The sequence below is a fragment of the Primulina eburnea genome, chromosome 6, assembly GCF_022965805.1.
Source record: "Primulina eburnea isolate SZY01 chromosome 6, ASM2296580v1, whole genome shotgun sequence".
Classification (NCBI taxonomy): Eukaryota; Viridiplantae; Streptophyta; class Magnoliopsida; order Lamiales; family Gesneriaceae; genus Primulina; species Primulina eburnea.
The window spans coordinates 26,898,332-26,923,298 of NC_133106.1; the positions used below are offsets into that span (position 1 = coordinate 26,898,332).

General features: G+C 36.0%; 1 protein-coding gene across 1 annotated transcript; it reads right to left on the reverse strand.

Moving 5' to 3' along the window:
- Positions 1-1,661: 1,661 nt before the first annotated feature.
- Positions 1,662-3,576, reverse strand: LOC140834016 (uncharacterized protein At5g01610-like). The gene is made up of 2 exons (XM_073198589.1): positions 2,894-3,576; positions 1,662-2,220 (listed from the first exon to the last, which is right to left on the reverse strand). Exons 1-2 carry the CDS (start codon positions 3,392-3,394, stop codon positions 2,167-2,169), a joined length of 555 nt encoding a protein of 184 aa, XP_073054690.1. The 5' UTR covers positions 3,395-3,576; the 3' UTR covers positions 1,662-2,166.
- Between the last annotated feature and the right edge of the window lie 21,391 nt (positions 3,577-24,967).

Below are 24,967 nucleotides of genomic sequence, written 5' to 3' on the forward strand. Positions count from 1 at the left end.
TCAATTAATTAAAAAAAACAAATCGAGTAATAAAATAATTTTTCCTGAAAATTCCCCGGTCTCCGATCCTCATTCGAACGTGAAATGCATCTAGAAATCCTAATGCGTGAACTTTTAAAACTTCATGAATTAAATTCTACCATGCATGAATTATGCATAAAAATAATTAAACATAAATTGATGGAGTAAACATGCATTTATGCTTTAAAATAATTTAATAGCATACCAAAGAAATTTAATAATTTGCGTGCATGCCAACTTTTTAAATTATATTTACTAACATGCTAAATTACCACTTCTTAAATAAAATAAGTCCTTATTAACTTATCTCAATACTCCATCTCCAGTCCGGCCTCACTTATTTTACTGAAAAGATAACAATTAAACTACTGCGTAAAATAAATAAATTTAAAGAAAAGAATTTAAATACTCATACAATAAAAATCGTTTTAATTTAAATACTAGAATTATGCATGACTTATACGTAGTCTAAATTACGGGTTCTACATCATGCATCACATCATTGCTTTCAAAAACCGAACTCCAGGATCAATATCATAAAAATAATATACCATATATAATATCACTTTTGATCTGATTTTATCTTATTTGCTTATTTTTCTCTATTAGTCCAATTAAGAAATAAAAAACCGAAAGCAAAAATAAGAACACGAGAAATCTTAATGTGGTTCGGTCCAACTAACTTATATCCATAAGGCCAGGCCCAACAATCAAACAAATCTACTAATATAAACAGTTACAATTATGCAAAGACTTGTTCAAATAAAAGATTCTCTATTTTCTAATAATTTCTCTATGACGAACACATCAAGTAGACTTCACTTGAGGAGTACCACTTGTCTTCAACTCCCCCTTGATTGAACTCTTTTCGAAATTGTGAATTGTTCTCTCAGGAAACATCAGTTTCTTCTCCTAAGGAATAAATCACGAGGCTCCAAATATGTGTGTACCACTAGCAATTGAAAAGCTCGCAAACCATAATGATAAAGTGGAACTCTCAGTAGCTTGTCTCAGCAGATGTCATGACATAGAATTGACAATTTCGTTTCTTATTCACAAAAAACTCGCTCACAACAACTGATACTCTCTCAGAATAATACAACACTTATAATCCATGGTTCCCTCGACCACATATAGCCATACTCAAAAAATTTCAAAATGAATGAACACTATTTTATATAGAAGAACCCATCATATCCATGATAAACATTATCTTTTCAAATCTTGCACTAGATCTTTCAAGATAATTTCATCCAATATCTTCATCGTATCATCAACATGTCACAAAACATATTCAAACAGTTATCTTCTTCAATTGTCTCTTTATCTTCAAATATATTACAAATGATATTTTAAATTTTCTTGACAAATAATCTCAAAAAACAAAGACAAACCAAAATAGCACCTACCATAATTCAACCAAAAAACATATGTTCGTTTTGGTGCTAGTATGTATCATGTATCGCTACTACTCTTTGCTTCTGTATTTTCTTATTCGGGATTTTCTCATTTGGGGGGTTCTTCAGTCCGTAAATGCAACAATATCTGTAGGAGAGAGTATTGCACAACTAAGACTCAAAATTTTATTTTTTGTGTTAAGGTAAGTTACATTTTTTTGTGTTAAATGTAAAATCCCTATCAGCTGAAATACTTCATACATTGAAACTGTGTAGGCATATGATACAATTATACAAAACTTTGACACTTCATCCCTCCATAAGAAAGGTATGTATATACGTGACTCATAATCTAACGTTTATGCTGCAAAAAGATCAATTCAATGATCATTCTTATTTACATATGTATAACAAATTTAACAAAGTAACAAACTTGAGCAAATCTATCACCTGATTCCTCATATTGAATGTCATGTGTATCATCATCTTCTCTGTCTCCTTGACCGAGAAAGATTTCTGTGTTCCCCTTAGTTCCTCACAAACAGTTAAATTTTGCTGATTGTATCAGGAACAGAAACCAAGCACAGCTAAAATCGGACACGGCACCATAAACGCAATCACAAACAAAGCACTCTAGAACGAAGAACTATGATCGCTAAACCATATCATCTGAAGGCCCGTACAAACAAGAATGATAATCTATAACATGATTGAGCAATTGTGCATCACCCTGCCTCTTGTACAGAATCTATAAGGCTGCCCTAAAAGCATTTCCCTGATCAAGCTCTGTCTTGTGTAAAATCTGATAACAAACACGTCCAACAGCTCCTTGGTTAGTAACCAAACAGAAAATGAATCAAGGAAATATTTGATTGATGGCATTGCAGAGAATAATTGAAATGAAAGAATACAGAAACTTAGATATGAGCATAATCCTACATTAGCAACTAACTACCTATGCACTCTGGGTAAATGGCATTCAATTCAAAGAACTATCTCACGGTTTAACTTTCAACAAGTTAAAGTAATGCACATCCAATCAGCAGCCTCAGAACCATAGTATGGAATCAAATATTAAATGAAAAGAAACACCTTTTCAAATACTATGCACTATATCAAATTTTCTTAGATTGTCAATAAAGTGTACCACTTTTAATCGAAGGTTCAGAAACGACCACAACAGGCAAAAGATCTAACTTTTTAGCAACTTATTATGCATAATTCAAAAAGTAGGCTAATTCATGATTGAACCCGCAACAATATTCGGTTTCCAGCTCAAATATCCTTAACAATTGCAAACATAAAAGGACCCACTACACTGCAAACGAGCATTTTCCACCTCACAATTTAGTTCATTAACAAAAACCCCAGAATAAAAAATCAGGAAAAAGAAACATATACAGAGCAAAAAAGAAAAAGGGAAATCAAGAACACTAACAGTAAATCGTGATAAAATATTATGATTATTGATCAACCTTGGAAACAGTCTGCATAGTATTCCTTTCATTTTGAAGATCAGAGCTTAAAACAGCCAAACAATCCCTCGGAGTTTCAAACAAAGACAACGAAAATTTCTTAGAAACGACACCAACATCAAAATAAATCAACCCTGAGCTGGGAATATCAACCCGAATTTCAATCACCGGAAACCACAAGAACAAATCTTGGGCCGTCATCCCAGATAGCCCATCGATCTGTCCGTAGCTCAAAACGCCCGAAACATTCATTTCGTAGTGCAATTCATTCTCGAACTTGGCATTGCAAGCTTGATCCAAGTAAACTTGGAATTTCCCGGACTTATCAAAGTTGAAATTTCTCACCCCTTTGGGGAATAGCCCCATGGGCAGCCCATAAAGATTAAGAATATCATAAATGGATGAATCTTCTGATATCTGATTGCACGTGGCGACACTTAGAAACCAGCAGATGAAGAAGAGAGTGGATAGTGGGACGGTAAAATAGCGTAAAGGGATCATTTTTGCTGCTTTCTTGATAATTATAACATGGAAATTTCTGCAGATTTAGGGTTAAAAATTGGAGAAAATGGGCAGTGGGCTGGAGAAGAAAAGATGGAGATTGTGCCAGCAAGAGTAGCGAGGGTTATTTGGAGAATATGATCAATAATTGGTGGTGTGTTTGGGTACCTCCAATGGAATCTTGATTGGCTGCGATGGGTGTAATGGAGGTGGTGCCAGCAAGACTACATTAAATTTTATGGTAAATTTTGGCTCTCGAGATTTGTTTATTTATCATGTAAATCATGAAATTTTGTTGTGTAATTATATATTTTCACATTCAGTTCTATTTTTCCGTAATAAATGCTCAATTTAGGATAGTTTTTGCCATGAATATAAGCTAGATAATAATTTTTAATATAATTATTGCCAGAATTTATGTTTAACATAAACGGTAGCATTGCGTGTATCAGATATCAATATTAATGCTAAATTTTAGGATAGTTTTTTCCATGAATATAAACTAGATAATATTTTAATATAATTATTGCTGGAATTTATGTTTAACATAAACGATAGTGTTGCGTATATCAGATATAAATTATGTCATAGATGTTGTAATAACATCTATTCACAACACACAGCAAAACAATATATCACATAAATAAATAATTGAATAAAAATAACTCAGAGATAACTATGCATGAATATAAATACTCGAGCGAGGTTTCAGGGCAAAATAATCATTAGAAAAACAAATTGAGTTTGCAAACTCAATATTAGGGATTTTTATGAAAAACTAAGTTGCTTAACACGTTAAGGAAAAAATTACATCCTAAAACAAATAACCGGACTTAAAACGAAACCAAGGAATGCAAAACGATGTGCCGAAAACTTTAGTAAACAAAATAAAATCTTCAATCAATACTTTCACAGTATTGTCTTCAGATGTCTCAACAACTATGGCACCGTGTTAAAACAACGACAATCTTCAAAGGACAATGCTATATGACTTGATTCTTTCCTCTATATCCCCACGTCTATATATCTTTCGTGTAGTATATGATTCTTATACTTATAGACAATTTTTTCTCTAAACTTGTTTCGTTGATTAGATACCTACAAATCATGATAAGATATAGTTTATAATTAAATAAACATTTTTAAGTATATCAAATTAAATCAAGAGTCAATCTTTATCAAATTCTAGTAAGGCAAAATTCTTAATCAATTATGTAACAAAATTTTATCAATAAGGAAAATATAATTTTAAGGAATGTTTTTTCTTTCAATCTCCTCTTTTTTGCTTTTCTAAATAAAACACACACAAACACGTCTTCCACGTTAACTCTATTTAGCACCCCCAGAATTTAAGAACATATCTCCCTCTGAATTTGCATTGTTAGCAGTGTTGTCAATACATAGAGGAAACATTAATCAATTTATATGATAAAAGCAAAGCATTAATAACAATTACTTAAGACCTAGAACATCATAAGCGAGAAAATAATAGGCAAACTATAAAACAAATGCAATTAGATCACTGAACACATTAAGTGTCGGCAGCTTCTGTAGCTTCTTCTTTAGTATATCATCTTTTGTTCCCAATGGTCCAGCTTCATCAGTTTTTGCAACAACAGTTTAATCTTCTCCTCTTTTTGTCTAGAATGGACGTCCACTTCCTGCATCAGTGTATAATCAGCAACAAATTTTCATAGTAAACCAGATCAGACTTTATTTGAATGATTTTGGCCAGAGCATGATCAAGATGAGCGTGGATGACAGTTGTAGAGATCATGACATAATCAGTGGAAGAGGCAGTGTTGTGAGAATCTTTGGTCGTGTCGGAAACATCAGGTATTATCTTCATGTTTCCCTTAAGTAGAGCAAGGATAATCCTTATCAACTCACTGAAATCTGACGATTACTCATCAATGTCTCTGATGAATCCTTGAGAATCAAGAATTCCATAAATCAATGAAGGCAAGGAGGGTTTGGAAACTTCAAATCCTCCTTCAACAAACTGAAGCACGGTCTTAAAAACAAGTTTGTCAAAATTGAGAGTATGAGTCCCAATGGCAAATAAAGTCAAGGCATGTGGTTTTGTCACCACTGTAGAATTGGTTGAAGGAATCCAATTGCTTATAGAAACCTTGTGAAGAAAATAATAGAAAGATGTTAAATTTGCTGCAGAAAGGCGACCTAGATGTCTTGGAAACTATGTGATCAAACCTCATGTTAACACCAAAGTGACCTCGTGAATATTTGGATGAGGTCCATCATCTACATCAGCAGGAGTATTGTAGTAGGAGTAGATTACTACATGATTAAAATCGTACACCTTGTTGCGAACAAACACCCTTCCAAACTTGTCGGACCTCTCATCACCTACTACAGATGAGAGATTAGTATAAAACTCAAGAACTGGCTTTTTACAATATGGTAGCACTGTAGACACAATAGAAAACACCCCTCGAAGTTTGAGAATATCCCTTAGATTGTGCCTTCGAAAGGCATCAATGTCCATATTCTTCTCCTTAATAACTCACGATTTGCATATACTAGCCATGGATCAAGAGCCTTTTTGGTATAGAACTTTGTACTGAAGACCTTGTCCAAATCAGAGTATGTGTTGTCCAGAGTGTCCTCAGCATCCATCTCAACATCTTCGCTTACAACATCAACATCTTTAGTAGCTACGAGTTCTTCTTCAGTAAAGGAAGAAGAAAAACCCTTAGAGGAATCAGGCTTGTTAACAGCAAACTCTTGTTCCATCTTAGTGTCAGGTTCATTATCAGATTTATCAGAAGTAGCCATAGAGGTAGAGGCCTTTCCTTTTTCAGATTTACCAAAAATCGTGTGAGAGAAACATCTTCTTCGTAAGAGAAACTCGGTTCCTCGGGAACCTCTTTTTCTTCAGTGGATGAGGGATTATCTTCATCGCCATGGTGGAGCTGCTTGCGGGGGTAGGAGCGAAAGTCTTTGGCAGTTGATCAGATCAGATAGCCCTTCGGGCAACCAACCAAACCCGGCACATCCAATCCCATTCTGATCAACAACTTGGAGGTATGACTGAGTGGCTTAAGTCATTGGTTTGCTAAATCGACATACAAGAAGATTGTATTATGGGTTCGAATCCCATTGCCTCCGGCACGGAAATGAAAGGGGCGGGCGAAATTACGTGAGAGAAAGAACCTCTTGGTGGAGTCTAGTCCCCCGAATAGCACTCCTTAGTGACTAGGAGCAGAGAGCCCGTTGCGCCTTGTTTTTATTTAACCGGCCTATCTTCTTTCTAGTTGCAAGCTCCCTCCGGCCGTCCAGTCCCTGGATGTCTCTCGGTTCTTGAGCATGTTGGGGGATTAGGCGGCAGTTGAAAGAGCTGCTCGAAAGCTTGACGAACAAGCGAAAAAGCATATATATTCTTATTAGTCAAGGGCTTTTCCCTTACTAGTAAAGTGGTAAGGTAGGGCGCTATTCGATGAAGAAAACATACTTTAGGAAAGTGGTTCAGGTAGCTCAGCTGGTTAGAGCAAAGGACTGAAAATCCTGTTTGTTACCATCTCGCTTCGGATATCGAGATGATCAAAACCATGTCCTGCCATTAGTGGATTTAGAAACATTTTATGAAACTCGCAAGAAATTTTAGCAGAGAATATCCGGACGAAAAAAATGTTGTTCGAGAAAAAAAATTCAATAACTATGTGATTGAAATATGGAATAATGAGAATTAATAAACAATGAGATAGTCACAATCTACTCAATGATGACAAAACAAAGAACAACCTGTAACGTACCGTATTTTCATACTCAAAATTTGCGGAAAAATTTAAAATTTTCTTAAATACGAAATAAAAATCAATACGGTCGTCACTACATCAGCCATTCCCAATAAAGATTTTGTTAAAAGAAAAGTTTTCTCAAAACATCTCGCATCAAACATAGAATCAGAGTAATTTAACTTTTGCATAAACTTAAACATTGCGGTCCTCGGGTTAGCCTCCCGCTCAGTCCAAGCCTGCCCCTTGGTCGCCACCTCCTGTCTCCTCATCAACATACTCACCTGCATCGATCAAGTCTAGTGAGTCTAAAGACTCAACACGTATAAACTGGAATAACGAGTACTACGTAATAAAATCGCATGCAACTTTAAAATAGGACATACATAACTTGAAACTTGAGCTTGCATAATAAACTTGAACATACATACGTACATAACTAGACGTGCCATCAACATAAACTTTCATAAACATACTGCATACTTCAACATACATAACTTCATCATTTTGCGTAGAGGATGTTTCAAAGCAAGTGACCCATACATAATAAACGTCTGATCAGACAAACCACAGTACTGGGCTGACAGGGACGTATCCACTGCCACATACATGAGATCCCTGTTCATAATTTAACAGGCCAGTTGATCCACGTTCATAATTTAACGCTTCACAACCACGATCTAACCCGTTCATAATTTAACGGGCGGATTGGTCCCCGTTCATAATTTAACGCTTTCCAATCCTAACTTCAAACCCGTTCATAATTTAACGGGGTGGAGAGGTCCTCGGCCACGTTCACCGACTTCCAAACCCATTCACTTTTGGTCACAAGACATTTAGCATACCTCAAAAACTTAAAATATTTTCTTTGCACGTCATACATACTTACTTGGCGTTGAGGGATTCGTTGGGCTTCGATCGGGGCCGTTGCTGCACATACTGATCATGGATTGACATGCTTAACTTGCATACTTAGACGTAGGTAAATCATGCTCACTTACGAGTTCATTAAATTCTTAGGACGTTCTACAATTCCCCATGACTCGACTTTGTAAATCATTGTACTAACCCATGACGTCTAACCTCAAAGCATAATAAATTTTCCTTCCCCAAAAATGAAGGACACGGACCCCATACCTACATCCGTGTAGGGGTCCGTGTAGGCTCTGGACATTGACACCGAAGGAAAACAAAGGCACGGACCCCGTGTCAGGGTCCGGGTGAGGGTCCGTGTAGGTACTGTAAAAGGACTACTCGGGAAGGGAAGGGGCACGGACCCCGTGTATGGGTCCGGAACAAGGTCCGTGTACCTACTGTAAAGACGCACCAAGGGAAAACAAAGACACGGACCCCGTGCTCGGGTCCGTGTGGGGGTCCGTCTGCACACTGTACGAAGAAACCTGCGAGAAAACTTATGCACATGCCTACACACCCAAATTGACACTTGAACACGATGATTCAACACCTTAAGGACACCATAACATTGCATAAAACTTATATAAACACTTCAAGGTACGACGTCCACCATGCTACCCAATACAGCGCTAATTGGCAATTGACATCAACCGAGTTCCTACGACTTTCAACTAATTCAAACGCCTAACGACGTCCAACAAAACCTTGAAAAGTTCAACAAGCCTCAATACTAACATACTCATACGCAGCGACGATCGCCCGTCGATTTCCAACGAAGCCTGCAACATAAAACTTCAAAAATACAATGGTACCAAACTTTTCTTAAAATTTCAGTTTGAGCAGTCACACGAAAAATATCATAACTCTCTCATTTTTCGTCCAAAAATCTTGAATTTTATGTCAAATCGAAGGTATCAAAAAGTTCTACGTTTTTGCCGTTGAAAGTTTTCCCAAAATATGAACAGAAAAATCGCAGTTTTGACATGAACAGTAAAAACGAGTTTTAGATCTAAAAATTTTACCCTCGAAATTGATCCGATCTATAATCCGCTCAAACTACTAACATGATACATAACTTTTACGCATAAAAATCAACGCAACGCATAATATGACTTGATCGACACAGCAAGAACAGAATATACGTGCCTTTTGATATTTAAAAATACCGAAACGGCGATACCGATGCGGGAATGGAGCGAGGCTTGATCCGGGACGAACGTGGCTCGATTTTCTTGAAATAAACTCCACAAAATATTGCTGGAAATTATAAAGGGGGTAGGCGGCTGCTGCAGGGAGGGAGGCCCTAGGTTTTCTATTCTCAAAAATATAAAACTAGAATGAATTTTGATAGTGTGTGTGTGTGTGTTACGGCTTTGTGTGTGTGAAAAAGGTGTAAGTGTGTGTGGGTGTGAGGTTAACGTGAGTTAGTGGTGAAGTTAGGGAAAATAATTTGCTTAATCATGAATTAACCACTAATTTAAATTAAATCAAACACTAACTCACTCAATTTCCTTAATTGAAATAAAACACACACTAATTTTAAAAGTTCTAAACTCCTAAATTACTAAATACATAAATAAGACTTTTAAAATATTAAAAACTTAATAAATTATTTAAAATGCCCCATTCTTAACTTAAAAATAAAATACCACACTTCAAATTACTGAAAATCGTCACCGGTCTTATCCTCGATCCCGCCTCGAATAATCGCCTGAACATAAAGCTCAAGAAAAACGTTTAAACATGAATCAACTAAACATATTATAATTTGAAATAATGCAAATTCATAAATCATGAATTAAAACCCAATTTAATGAAATAAACATGCATTAAAACCATTTTGAAAAACGCATAAGGAATTTAATAACTTGCACGCACGTGGTTAATGTGGATCTCAAATTTCGGGACGTCACACAACCCTTCAGATCTTTACATATTGGCCAGTAGTTTCAAATGGTAAAAAGGCTAACACGTGAAATTTTGAAGTTTTTAGGAAAAATATTTGCACACTTAAAGAAATAATTCATCCCAATGTTGTAATGTGTCAAAAAAAAAAAATTTTGAAGGTCCACATAATCCAAATGCATGCGAGTTATCAATTTCTTATGTATTTTAATTAAATTTTTTTAATGTGTTAAATACATGATTTTATCATGAATATGTGTTTTATTTCATGGCTTATTAATGTTTTATGCATAAGAGTTTTTAGTAGTTTTCACGCTCGAACGAGGAACGAATGATAGGTGTTATTTTTTTATTGCATTAATTTTGTGTGTGTTTGCATTGTGTATGCGTGCATTTCATATACATTTTGTTCGTTTTAGAATTAGCAATTGCACATCGTGTCTAACTCATACGTGATGAATTTGTAGGTGAAGTGATCGGAGAACTGAAATCGGGACAGAAATAGGCAAGCCACAAGAACACTTGGCAAAAAGATTGGTGCTCGGGCGGTAGAATCTTACCGCGCGAGATCAAGGATGGATTTCCGGAAGCCTTGGACAAAAGAGTTGGCGCCCGGGCAGTAGAATATTACTGCTCGGATGTGAGGTGTGCATTTCAAATACTGCATTAGAGAAGACTCGGCGGTCGGAAGGTATAATATCATCGCTCGAGCACGAGTGCCACGCCTTACAACAAAAATAACAGAGGATTTGGTGCTCGGGCGGTAGAATCTTACCGCCCGAACGGTACTCAATTTGGAAAATATTGAGGATGATTTCTTGCCTTCCGGGAGAAGTTGCCAATTATGACTACAAAAAGCAACCCTAGTGACGTTTTTTTGGAGATGATTCAGTAGCCAAGGAGCTTGGGATAAAGAAAAAAAATCTTGGAGCAAAGCTTGGAGTGAAGATTTGAATATTTCTGGGCTCCGTTCTTCGTATTTTCGTCACGAAGCGTATTTTTAGTTTAATTTCTTCTTGTTTAAACATTGTTTGCTTATTTTAATCATGGCAGCAAGTAGCTAAGTTTCATTATTTTTGGGGATTTTAGGGGATCCTACCCCGAAACTGAGTTTATTTTATTCATCTATCGACTTTTGATTTATTCTTGATTGTGCTATTATTTTCATTGCGTTGTTGAAGTGTAGCTAACTTTTATAACGATGTCATATTGCGAGTGAGTTGGAAAGAATAGCCCGTGATAGGAATTCACCTTGGATAAATCATTAAAGAAATATGAAGTCGGATACACGTCGATAGTCATATTCCAGTAGGTCAAAAGTTAGGGGATTTCATAGAACGACATGAAATTCACCTTGGATAAATAATTAAAGAAATTAAATTACTTCACTGAGTCGAATAATTTGGCATAGCTTGAGAGGGCGTGTTCAATTGGATAGGAAATCCCATCGAAAGCATATATCACTGTCGAACGAATTAAGTAGATTAGCGAGGGGTAGGTGAACCGAGATTCCCAACAAATTCATTTCTCATTGAACTTTAATCAATCATTCTAGCTTATTTATTTCATCATTTATTCCTTTTGAACCATTTCATTGAGTTTTTATTTAATCAGTATAGTAGTAAACAATCACCCAAATTATCGTTGCAAAAGATTTTAATAACTGAGAATAACAATTGTGAAATACAGTCTCTAGAGAAACGATACTCATACTCTCGTACACTATGTTATTACTTGACATCGTGCACTTGCGATTATTTCGAGCTTGAATTTTATAAATTTTACTAAGGATTTTACAGTGCAAGTTTTGCTCGATCAAATTTTTGGCGCCGTTTTTGGGGACTGTCAATCCACAATTTTATTCTTAGTTATTTATTTTAGAATTCTTTATTTTGTTTTGTTTGACGCCTTTGATTTATTTGCATGTATCTCTCTCGGTGCTTGCCAAAATCTCTAGAATCTGAACTAGAGATATTCGATCCCGAGATTGAAAAAAGCCTATGCAGATGTAGACAACAACAGAGGCTGAGAGACATGATGAACAAAAAAGAACGTGAGGAAGAGCATCATGAAGATCTAAGAGTCAAAGAACCAAGCTACAAACCCATGTTGGAGTACGCACAACCTTCGCTTGATGGAGCACGGCCAAGCATAGTGTGACCAACCGTCAGAGCGAACCAGTGTGAGATCAAACCAGCCATAATTCAAATGATCAGGAACACTGTCTAATTTGTGGGAAATGCGCTAGATGATCCAAACACTCACATCGCCGACTTTTTAGAAATTTACGACACTTTTACATTTAATGGAGTGTCTGATGATGCTGTTAGATTGTGTTTATTTCTTTTCTCTTTGCATGTCAAAACTAAATCTTGTTTAAATTATTTACCTGTAGGTTCAATTTCAACTTGAGAAGATATGGCCAAGGCATTCCTCTTGAAATACTTTCCTCCATCAAAAACCATTAAGCTGCAAGTGGATATAACCACCTTCTCTCAATTTGAGCAGGAGGCACTCTACAAGGCTTGGGAGTGCTACAAAGACTTATTGCGGAGATTCCCATATCATGAGTTGCCTCTTGGGTTAGTTTTCCAAACTTTTTATTGTGGTTTAATTTTGTCTAACCGTACCATGATATATGTTGCAGCCTGTGGGAATCTGCTGAGGAAAACGACTTAAGAAGGGTATGAGGTACTTCAGGAGTTGGCTGCTAGCAGTTATCACCTTCAATCAAAGAGGAACAATTAGAAGAGGAGTGCAGGAGTTCACCAGGTAACTGAATTTTCTACTGTTACTGCACAATTAGAAGCACTACAGGAAAATATATAGCTTAAATGTAAACGGGACAGCGATGCTCCTGCAAGAGATATTCTGTGATAAATGCGGAGGAGAACACTATGTTAAAGATTGTCAAGACAATGGTTCTTTCTATATGCATGAGAAGGCACTAGTAAATCAAGTGGGGATTCAAAACCGTTCTATGAATGATCCATATTTGAACACATATAATCTTGGATAGAGGCAACACGCCAACTTCTCATGGGGTGGTCAAAAGAGTCAAAATCGGCCACAAGGAGGACAACAGTATGGTAAGCAACTGATGTATAGACCTGAGCCTAGAGAGGAGAAGTCTAGTTTGGAGCAAATGATGTCTAAATTTATCTCATCCACTGAAACTAGACTACAGAACCAGGATACATCAATAAAGAGGCTAGAAAATTAGATAGGACAATTGGCTAAGATGATCGCCAGTAGAGATCTGGGCACCTTGCCAAGCAACACTTAAACTAATCCAAAAGAGCAAGTGAAAGCCATAGCATTGAGGAATGGAAAGGTACTTGAACAAGAGTGGAATGAAAAAAAGGGAGCACGGAGAGAAAGCAGCTGACACTTCCACGTGTAATTTTTCTAACGCTACACCCGCACCCACTGAATAATCTAGAATTGTTATCCCCTACCTTTTCCAGCAGCATTAAAAAAAGTAAAAATAGATGCACAATTCTGTAAGTTCCTAGAAGAATTTAAGAAATTTCATATTAATATTCCTTTGCTGATGCTTTGATACAAATGTCTAGCTATGCTAAATTTCTAAAGGACATCTTAGCAAATATTAGGAAGTTGAAGGATCACATTACTATGAACTTAACTAAAAATTGATCTGCATTGTTACAAAACAAGATCCCACCAAAATTGAAGGCTCCAAGGAGTTTTTCTCTTCTTTGCATGATTGATGATTTTATTTTTCATAAAGCTTTATGTGATCTTGGTGTGAGTATAAATCTTATGTCTTTATCTATATTCAGGAAACTCGGATTAAGAGAGCCTAAGCCAACAAGAATGTCCTTGCAACTTTAGACATATATATCAAATATCCGCGAGAAGTCATAGAATACGTGTTGGTAAAGGTAGACAAATTTATTTTCCCTGTAGATTTTGTGGTGCTACACATGGAAGAAGATATGTAAATGACATTAATTTTGGGGAGACCATTTCTTGCAACTGGCAAGACCCTTATTGATGTGCAAGAAGGGAAGTTGAGATAAAGAGTGGGGGAGGAAGAAATTACTTTTGATGTTTTTAATGTTATTAAACACACACTCCGCTCTAATGAATGTTTGAGAATCGATGCCTTGGATTCACTTGTGAACAATTTTGTGCAGGACATTGTAAAAGACCCATTGGAAGCCACCCTCATGACTGACTTGAAGGAGAATGAGCTAGATGATGAAAAAGCTGAAATAATGGCATACTTTAATGCCAACCATCCATGGAGGAAGTCAATGAAGATGAGATTGGAGGATTTGGGATAGCGTAGATGCTTGACCCCTCCAAAGTCGAGCATTGAGGAAACACCAACACTTGAGTTCAAGCCACTGCCTCTGCACATAAATTACGTATACCTAGGTGAGAATAACACTTTACCTATCATTATTTATGCTTCTTTGACAGATGCAACAGAGGAAAACTACTTAAACTTCTTAAAGAGCACAAGAGGGCGTTCGCCTGGAAGGTGGCAGACATCAAGGGAATAAGTCCATCAATCTGCATGCACAAAATCTTGATAGAAGAAAAGTATTCACCCCTCGTGCAACCTCAAAGACGACTCAATCCAATGCAAGAGGTATTGAAAGCTAAAACTATCAAGCTTCTTGATGCAGGTATTATCTATCATATTTCAGATAGCGCATGGGTAAGTCCTGTTCAGTGTGTGCCTAAGAAAGGTGAGATTACGGTCATCGCAAATGAAAATAATGAACTTATTCCAACTAGGACTATTACGGGGTGGAGAGTATGTATAGATTATAGGAAGCTAAATGATGCCACCCGTAAGGACTACTTCCCCCTCTCCTTTATTGATCAGATGTTAGAGAGAATAACGGGGCATGAGTTTTACTGTTTTCTAGATGGGTATTCGGGGTATAACCAAATCACTATTGAACCGAAGGACCAAGAGAAAACCACTTTCACTTGTCCTTATGGCACTTTTGCTTTTCGACGTATGCCCTTTGGTCTTTGTAATGCCCCTGCTACGTTTCAGCGCTGCATGACTGCCATATTCCATGATATGATTGAAACTTTTCTTGAAATATTTATGGATGACTTTTCTATCTTTGGTGCAACGTTTGATGAGTGTTTGCAGAACCTGAACGTAGTATTGGAAAGGTGCGAGGAGACAAACCTAGTGCTAAATTGGGAGAAGTGACATTTCATGGTATAAGAGAGAATTTTGATAGGGCACAAGATTTCTGAACAAGGGATTGGTGGAAAAAGATAAAGTGGAAGTAATCAAAAACCTACCACTACCAGCATCACTGAAGGGAGTTAGAAGTTTCCTATGACATTCCGGTTTGTAACGGCATTTCATTAGAGATTTTTCTAAAATTGCTAAGCCTCTATCTTCCATACTTATGAAAGATGTGTCATTTGATTTCAATTATGACTGTTTGCAGGCATACGAGAACCTAAAGGAGCGCTTGGTGGCAGCTCCTGTGTTGGTGGCACCAAATGGGGATCTGCCCTTTGAGGTAATGTGTGACGCCAGTGATACGGCAGTTGGTGTTGTTCTAGGCCAAAGACGGAACAAGGTATTTCACACTATATACTATGCGAGTAAGACTTTAGATGAAGTACAATTAAATTATGGAACAACTGAAAAGAATTACTTGCAGTAGTATTTGCACTTGATAAATTCCATTCATACATTGTTTTGTCGAAAGTCATTGTGTTTACTGACCACTCTGAACTGAAATATTTGCTTGCTAATAAAGAGACCAAACCACGATTGCTTAGATGATTTTACTTCTTCAAGAGTTTGACCTCAAAATGAAGATAAAAAGGTCTAGAAAATGTGGTAGCTAATCATTTATCTAGACTTGAACATATTAGTAATGAATGCGCAAATGATGAGATAGATTATTGGTTTCCTGATGAACATTTGTTACTGATGAAAAAATTGTCCATGGTATGCAGATTATGCAAATTTTTTTGTTACAGAACCCCCCCAAATTTAATATTTCACAAAAAAAATAAATTCTTCTTGTACCGAAAATATTATTTTTGGGAGGAACATTTCTTGTTCAAAATCTATGCAGATGCCATGATAAGGAGATGCGTAGCGGAGGAAGAGATGAGATTGATTCTTAGCCACTGTCATGACCGCGAGGTAGGTGGTCATTTTGGACCACACTCAAATGTTGATTTTATTGGCCAACTCTATTTAAGGATGCACGTTCATTTGTCCTCCCTTGTGATAGATGACAGAGCACATGTAACATTTCTAATCTCCATGAAATGCCTTTAAATAATATTACCGAGTGCGAAGTTTTTGATGTTTGGGAGATAGATTTCATGAGATTATTTCCAACATCTTTCACGAAAAAATACATATCGGTTACGGTTGACTATGTTTCCAAATTGATAGAGGCGGAATCATATGCCACAAATGATGCTCAAGTGGTGCTGAAATTTTTTAAAGAAAAACATTCGACAGATTTGGAACACCACGAGCGATCATTAGTGATGGTGGCACCCATTTTTGCAATAACATATTTGACAAATTTTTGGGCAAATATGAATCAGATACGGTGTTTCTGCTACAGTAGGCATTATATAATTGAAGTCAGATTAAAGAATAGACTGTTTATGGAATTGTTATGAATTTCAGAGTTGATTTGATTGAGATTTGATATCAGAGTTGTGTTGTTACTGATTTTAATTGTACCGATATGGAGATTATGAATTGTATTGATACTGATTATAAATTCTGGTAGTATACCGGTGATGTTGAGATTGACGGGGTTATCGAGACTGTATTGTTATGCCGTCAAACAGCAGTTGATTTAGATTGATCAGATTCAGTAATGATTTCGATTATATTGTGATATCGTTGATATGAATTAGATTATATCTTGTTCCGATATCATTCATCTTGTGTTTTGATTTGAGTATGGATCAGAACAGGTTTTGAGACTGAGTTATATACTGATATTGTATTTATGTGATTGTCATTACCAGATTTGGTATGGACAGATTGGACTACAAGACTTCGTCTTCGTCAGACCTGGAAGACAAAGATATAATTCATGTGACTTTGGGGAGATATAACTCAAATGAGATTCAATTTGAGTTTCCCAATTAAATCGCATACTAGATTGTTGTTTATATGTTGATATGCTTATTCTTTGTTTATAGATTTATATTCAAGCATTTAAGATAGGAGAGTCATTGGCAGAATTGTCAAATTTCTAGACGTTCGGTGATATCGACGCAAGAGGAGGAGAGTTGACTCCGATTGTAGACATTTGATACAGACATGACCGAAGTCTAGGAATAAGACGTACAGTCACCCCGATTGGGAGGGTAGGTAACAGAGAGTGACGTCTTATTCAAACTGAGATCCCTAGAATTAGAGTTGAGTTGAGTTAAGATATGAATTTATTTAAGTAGCATGCTTATTTTGATCTTGTTTAATAGATTATGGAATCTATTGCTTTTGATATTATTCATGATAGTATGCTTCATGATTTATATTGTATATGCATGTATACCATGTTTTATACTGGGATTTATTCTCACCGGAGTATCTGGCTGTTGTCTTGTTTGTATGTGTGCATGACAACAGGTGAGACAAGATCGGGGTCAAGAAGATGATGAGAGAAGACGAGTTTAGAGTGGTGCTTCCGGACTTATTGTAGACTTGGTTTTGATACTTGAAATTTAGTAGTTGAACCTTAGTCTAGTCAGAATTTTTATTGTACAGAATTGTATTTTTATACTGATATGTGTATTAATTAGATTCCATTACATTCCGCACTTACATTGTATAAAGAAAAATTTTTAGACCCTGTTTATCTTAATAGATAATTAAATCCCAAAAGATGACTAAGATGATGATTTGCGTCCGGGTCCCCACAAAAATGGTCAATTAAGGTTTCCAGGAGCAAAATGGCTTCGGGTCGAAATTTTGGTGTCCAGGGTAAAATGGTCAATTAGGGTTTCCAGGAGCAAAATGGTCATTTTGTACCGGATCGAGTTTTTAGTCCTGGCAGCACCCTAAACACGATTTGACTTGTTTTAAATGTTTATGTTATCACGAATATGAATTTTATTAAATACGAAAAATACGTTGTATGCTTGGTTTTAAGAAAAATTTATGTATATGCATAATTTTATTAAGTGATGAATATGATGACATGTTTTGAAGGATGGGAGTTGGTTGTGACTAATACGATGATACAATGATATGATGATATGTTAAGCCAATGCTCAATTTACAGGTGAGAGTGTCGCTAATGTCCATGCCGCCTGGCACCATAGTTATACGTAGATGGATCCATCGCCTAATACGATGATACGAAAGTCGCAACTAATGAACGGAATTCAAATTAAGAAAACGAACATGTATATGTTGATATGATGATATTTGTTATGAAATTGTTTATGCTTCAACATGTTAAGATTATGTATATGATTTTTTAATATCATGAAAAGCATTTTATGACAGTACTTTTCACTGTTGCCTGTTATGTATATGTATTTGTTAGAACGTTACAGGTGTGTTGAGTCTTTAGACTCACTATATGTGAATGATGCAGGTAAGAATTATAATCAGGAGATTGGAGGTGCCAAAGACTGAGTAGGCCGAGTTGATATGCGCACGCGAACACGAGGACCGTATTTTCTGCACATTATGTTTTGAGATTAGGAGTTGATGGATATTTTCATACTCTTTCATTTTTACTATATTGGTGGTTGTCAGGATTTTTACTCATTTCATATTTGTTTTTTTTAACATAAGTCCAGGGTTGACGATTTGGCTATATTTAAACTACGGTATTTTTATCTGTATTTTGATTTCATTTATTTTAAAAATGTAAAATCTTCAGCTACTATTGCATGTATGCTTAAAGATATAATTTCAGCAAAATGAGCTTACAAAAAAAAAATTCCAGTAGCATTTAAGTAGTAGACATCACATATTTATTCCAAAATAATTTCCAAATTTAAACTTATCGTCGGCTTAACACCAGTGAACTATCAGAAATCATAAATATTTGATTTATAGCAAATAAAGTTTTTCACCCTCTGAACTCTGCTGAAAAAACTTATAACTTTCTGGAAAACATTCACAATCCTATGTATATGCATGACCTAATTATGCCTAAAACATAACAAAACATAATAGAAACGTATTAACTGAATGTGATTTGTACACAAATGGGATGTTTTTACTGATGTTGGCAACATCTCCTGACAACACTTCCAATTCTCAAAAAGAATTTTGATTTTTTAACACACAAAGGCTATTCAACCACATACATACAGAAGTTGTAGCTCTCATACTAGAATAACGGTCTTCCTTAGACTCCTCTAGGCATATTTTCCATTTTCTTTTGTTATGATTTATGTTTTTTTTTTATTCAGAAGATGTAGCTCCCACACTAAAAGAATAGTGTAACGTCTACTACTAAAATACTACTAGCATTTTTTTGGCAATTTATTTTCGAAAATATTCATGCATGCGAAAAAAATAGTCTACCATGTACATTAAAAAGTTATTCGATCACTGATTAAAAATAACCGCAGTTAAATAATCCTCAATTAACTTCAACTCATAGCCTACTGTTTTGAAAGGACTTCAAACCCATGCACAAAAGCCTGTCAAATCATTAACTTATAAAAAGATGTAAAAATGCGTAAAAATAATGTTCATCCATGACCCATAACATAATATGCGGAAAAACGTAAAGTCCTCCAGTTATCGTGTGCACTCCAACTCCGCCTACTCAGTCTTCGGTGCCTCCAATCTCTACCTCATCATGTTCACCTGCATCAATCACACCTAGTGAGTCTAAAAACTCAACACACCTGTACCGATATAACAAGTACATATACATAACATGCAAATGTGAAAAGTACTATAATTAAAATAAACTTCATGATCTTAATAACATGAACTTAAACATATCGTAACATAAACATATTCAAACGAATCTTATCATTTAATCATATACGTGTTTATTTTCTTTTATTTATTTTATATCATTAACTGTAACTTTCGTATCAGCTCTAAGTCGATGGATCCATCTAGGTATAATCGCGGTACCTCACAATGGGGACATCAGCGACAGTTTTACCCATCCATTGAGCCATGACCTTACATGTTCGTGTTCGTGTTCATATTAGTCACAACCAACTCACCTCCTTCAAAAACATGTTATCGTATTCATCACTTATAAAATTCATCAATATACGTAGATTTTCTTGAAACCAAGCATACAACTTATTTTCATAAAAAATCATATTCATTTTAAACATATACATTTTTAAACATGCATTTTTTGTTATCAGGGCACTGCCAAGACTGGTAACTCGACCCCGATGCAAATTGACCATTTTTCCCCATAGAAACCCTAATTGACCATTTTACCCCTGGACCTCAAAATTTCTACCCGAAGCCAACCAAACTTATTAAAACACCTCAAAACATATTTATAATCATTTCATAAACGTAACCTCGAGCTCGTGCAAGAACTTCTATAATTCGTTTTAAAACTTGGACCAGGGTCCCAGTTTTAACCCGAATTAACCCGAAACTCAACCAAATCTTTCCAACATATACCATGACTCGAACCTACATGACCAGCCCTTAAACCAATTTTTTTAGACCACCTAAGGCCCTCAAAAACCCTCGACCAGCTGCGGGAATTTTTTGCACGTTGTAACCTTCAAACCCTACTGCACCTAACCCTCAAATTTTTGACCCTAACACAAACTAGACCGGACCAGCCCTGAACCAGAACACCCTAGGACGTGAATGGACTTTCTTGGAACAACCTAACCCCAGGTCACAACCCCATGCATGCGCGAACTTGCAAGCTTCTCCCGAACACCACAAAATCGAGCTCTATCGTGTCTATCCCTTTAGATCTACTCCTAGCCCGCAACTAGCTATGCTCGAGCCATCCTATGCCATGTCTCGGACCCACCAGAGTCTAGTACACATACTGGAACAGCCCTTGAACCGCTTCACATGAGCAATCGTCTGAGCTAGCCAATAAGTACACTACACGACCCAACCGATCGGCCCCCTTACCTAGACTCGATCTTGGCATCTAAGAACCTTCAAAACCCGCTGCAAATCGTCTCTCACATGACAAAGGTCGTAAGCCCCTTAGAACATATAAAAAATGTTAGTTTACATGAAGAATAATGGAAAGAAACCATGTAAATTTGATTCATGTTCACATAAACCCGATGTTCCTCATGCATAAACACACAAATAGACATATATTGATGTGAATGATGAGAAAAAAGAGGTATAGGTCGTGCCTTTACTTATTTACGATCAAAATTCTCGAAATAATCGCGTAGAACGGGTACCACAAGGACGGGGAGGAGTTCCTTTGAAAGTTTTTGAGAAAAGCCAATGGAAATGGCTGCTGAAGTTCACGAAAATCTACTGCTAGAGTAGGGTGAGGGGCAGCCGAAATGTGTGTGTGGTGTTTAGGGTTTTGGGATGTAGGGTTAATTATAATAATTAGTGTATAATGGGCCTTTAATTAAAATAATGAGTTTGAGTAGGATTTTAGGCCCATACTGCATTAAATTAGTCCCATTAAGCCCAAACACACTCTCGTAAAATATTTCATTTTGGTACGTTTCTGAAAATATTGTCCGAACCCTCAAAAAGTCCTCTGATTTGCTAAAAATTGCATACCGATTTAAAATATGACTCGATGAGTAAAATACATTACAAAGGCCCATTTTCTAAAATCACACATATTTACATCATATATTAATAATTAAAAATAATTATTTAATAAAACATGTTTCGTTAACTGTCCCCGGTCTCCGTTCCTCGTTCGAGCGTGAAATACTGCTAAAAGCCCTAATAAATGAAATCTTAACGAACCATGAAATAAAACATATGTTAATGTCACAATCATTAAAACTAACTGAACACTCATTTTAACAAACCCTAGATTTGCATGCGGTCAGGTTACATTGTTCGAATTTCTAGACCTTACAAGAAATCTTCATTGGACTTTTTTTAGGTAGCTTTTTCCTTTGATACAGAACAAATCCTAATTTTTTTAAAATTATTTAATTTATTTGTTCAATCTTCTCAAGCCACTGTTCACATGGAACGAGATCATGGGTACATGAACATCCCTCAACTACTTAATGACTTAGTCAGAGCATATATCATGACCAAGTGTGTCGTTTAAAATAGAACTGAGAAATTGAAAGAACATAAAAAAATAGCCACCACAGTGCAAACATCACATATAACAAAATGAATGAAAATGCAAAATGCCTAATTTCCTAAAAATGTATATGCATGCTAGATGTTGTCCTAGATATTGTGACATCCAAGACAACATCTGTGAGTGATCAGAATGTACACATGCTGAGAGATTTTCTAATATTGGAGAATATCTCGAATTTTAATGTTTTTGTGAATATGTCTGTCTGCCAGTTGGTTATTAGTCTCAACAAATTCCATATGGATGAAGCCTTTCTCTACTGAATCTCGAATAAAATGATGTTTAATATCAATGTGTTTTGTTTGAGAGTGTTGTACTGAGTTTTTTGAAATTTCAATTGCGCTTGAATTATCATAGTATATAATGAGAGTCTCACTCTGAAGGCTGTGGTATTCTACCATTTGATTCATCCATATAAGTTGTGAGCAACAACTTCCAACTGCCATATTTTTCAGATTAAGCAGTTGAGGGTGACACACATCTTTTCTTTCTATTATACCATGAAACTAAATTATTTCCGAAATTGAAACATCCTCCTGTAGTGTTATTTCTATCATCTAAATCTCCAGCCTAATCAACATCAGAAAATCCAACTAAGTTGGTGTTGGTTTCTTGAGTGTACCACAATCCTAAATCTATGGTTCCGGCTACCTATTGTAGGATACACTTAAGAACTTTTAAGTGCGAGATCTTCGGATTTGCTTGGTACCTAGCACAAAACAAACACTTAACATGATATTGGGACGACTAACAGCCAAACACAAAAGTATACCGATGATGTTGCGGTAGAGGGTGTTGTCAACAGCTTCGGCAACATCATCCTTGCTCATTTTTTTAGTGTTCTATTTCTTCTCTCTGTGATACCATTTTTCTGAGGCGATCTTGAAGAGAAAACACAATTTTATTCTATTTTCATCCATATAGGTTGAAAGGAGCTGATCGAGCAAAACTTTCCCTGTATAATCCTCAGTAAAAGATCAATAAAATTAAAGCTCGATATAATCGCAAGTGTACGATGTCGAGTAATAATAAAGTGTACAAGAGTACAAGTATCGTTCCTCCAGAGATTGTAATTCACGATTATTATTCCCGATTATTTAACTTTCAGCAACGATGATTGGAATAATTACTTACTACTAAGATGATTAAATAATAACTCAAAGAAATGATTCACGGATTAAATGATGATTAAATTACTTACTATCGGTTCACCTAGCATTCGTTCATTTACTTAATTTGTTTGACAATGATCAATGCTTTCGACATGATTTCCTAAACAATTGAACACGTCCTCTCGAGCTATGCCAAACTAATTCAACTCAGTGAAATAATTAAATCTCTTTAATTATTTATCAAAGGTGAATTGCATGTCGTTCTATGAAATCTCCCAACTTTCGACCTACTGGACTATGACTATCGACGTGTATCCAACTTTGTATCTCTATGCAAATTGTAAATCCACGGACTATGCTACTAGTTCCTATCACAAGTTATTCTCTCGAACTCACTTGCAATATGAGATTATTATTAAAGTTAACTACGCTTTAATATTGCAATGAAAATAATACACAATCAAGAATCAATCAAAAGTCGATAAATAAATTAACTAAACACAGTTTCGAGGTAGGATCCCTTTAAATCCCAACAAATATGAAAGTTAGCTACTAGATTTCATGATAAAAATAAGTAAAACGATGTTTAAACAACAATTTTTAAGCTAGAAATACAAGATGTGACAAAAACGAGAAGAAATGTGCTCGGAAATCTTGAATTTCTTCACGTCAAACTTTTTTCTACTCCCCAAACTTTGTGGCTGCTGAAAAGTGTGTCTTTTTCGTGCCCTCCTCTTTCCCATATGCCATCTTTCCGCCCCACTTGGTAAAACTCCAGCAAAAGGAAAGTAATCACGCACATATTTTTTCCAAATTTGAGTCCCGCTAGGGCGGTAATATTTTACCGCCCGAGCGCCGACTCCTCTGTCTCAGCTCTTCTAATCTACAGCACTCGTGCTCGAGCAGTAAGATTATACCGCCCGAGCACCGAATCTTCTGTATACATTCTCTCTTTCTCGCGCTCAAGCGGTAAGATCCTACCGCCCGAGCGCCAACCTCTATGTCAACATCCTTAGTAAATCAATATTCGCGCTTGAATAGTAAGATTCTACCGCCCGAGCGCCAGTCTATTCTCTCTTTTTTCTTGTGGCTTGTGTACTTCAACACCTATTTCAGTTTTCCAGCAATTTCACCGGCAAATTCATCAAGTACGAGTGAGCCACGATCATATGCATATGTTAATTATAAAACAAATAAAATGTAGATGAAATGAACAAAAACAATGCAAATAAACGCAAAACTAATGCAATAAAACGTAAAAATAACACATTTCAACCCCCTCATACTAATATTTTGCTTGCCCTCAAGCAAAATAGGTCATAGACCATAACTACGACACGAAACAAGACACCAGATAAAAGTACTAAAACAACCAACTCAATGACGAAACAGCAAACTAGTATTTCTTGCCCCGTGGGTTTTTGAAGTAAACCGCATCACTCAAATCACAAAATCCATTAACACCCCTTTTAAATCACCACATATCATTTTTATTTGGACATAAAGTATGTTTGTGTGTGTGATGTGGGTCCGACAAGTTTTTTTTACTTCAGATAGCTTTATTTTCAAATCATGTGAGTCACCAAATCAACAATTCAATGCAATTTTTCACTCTCC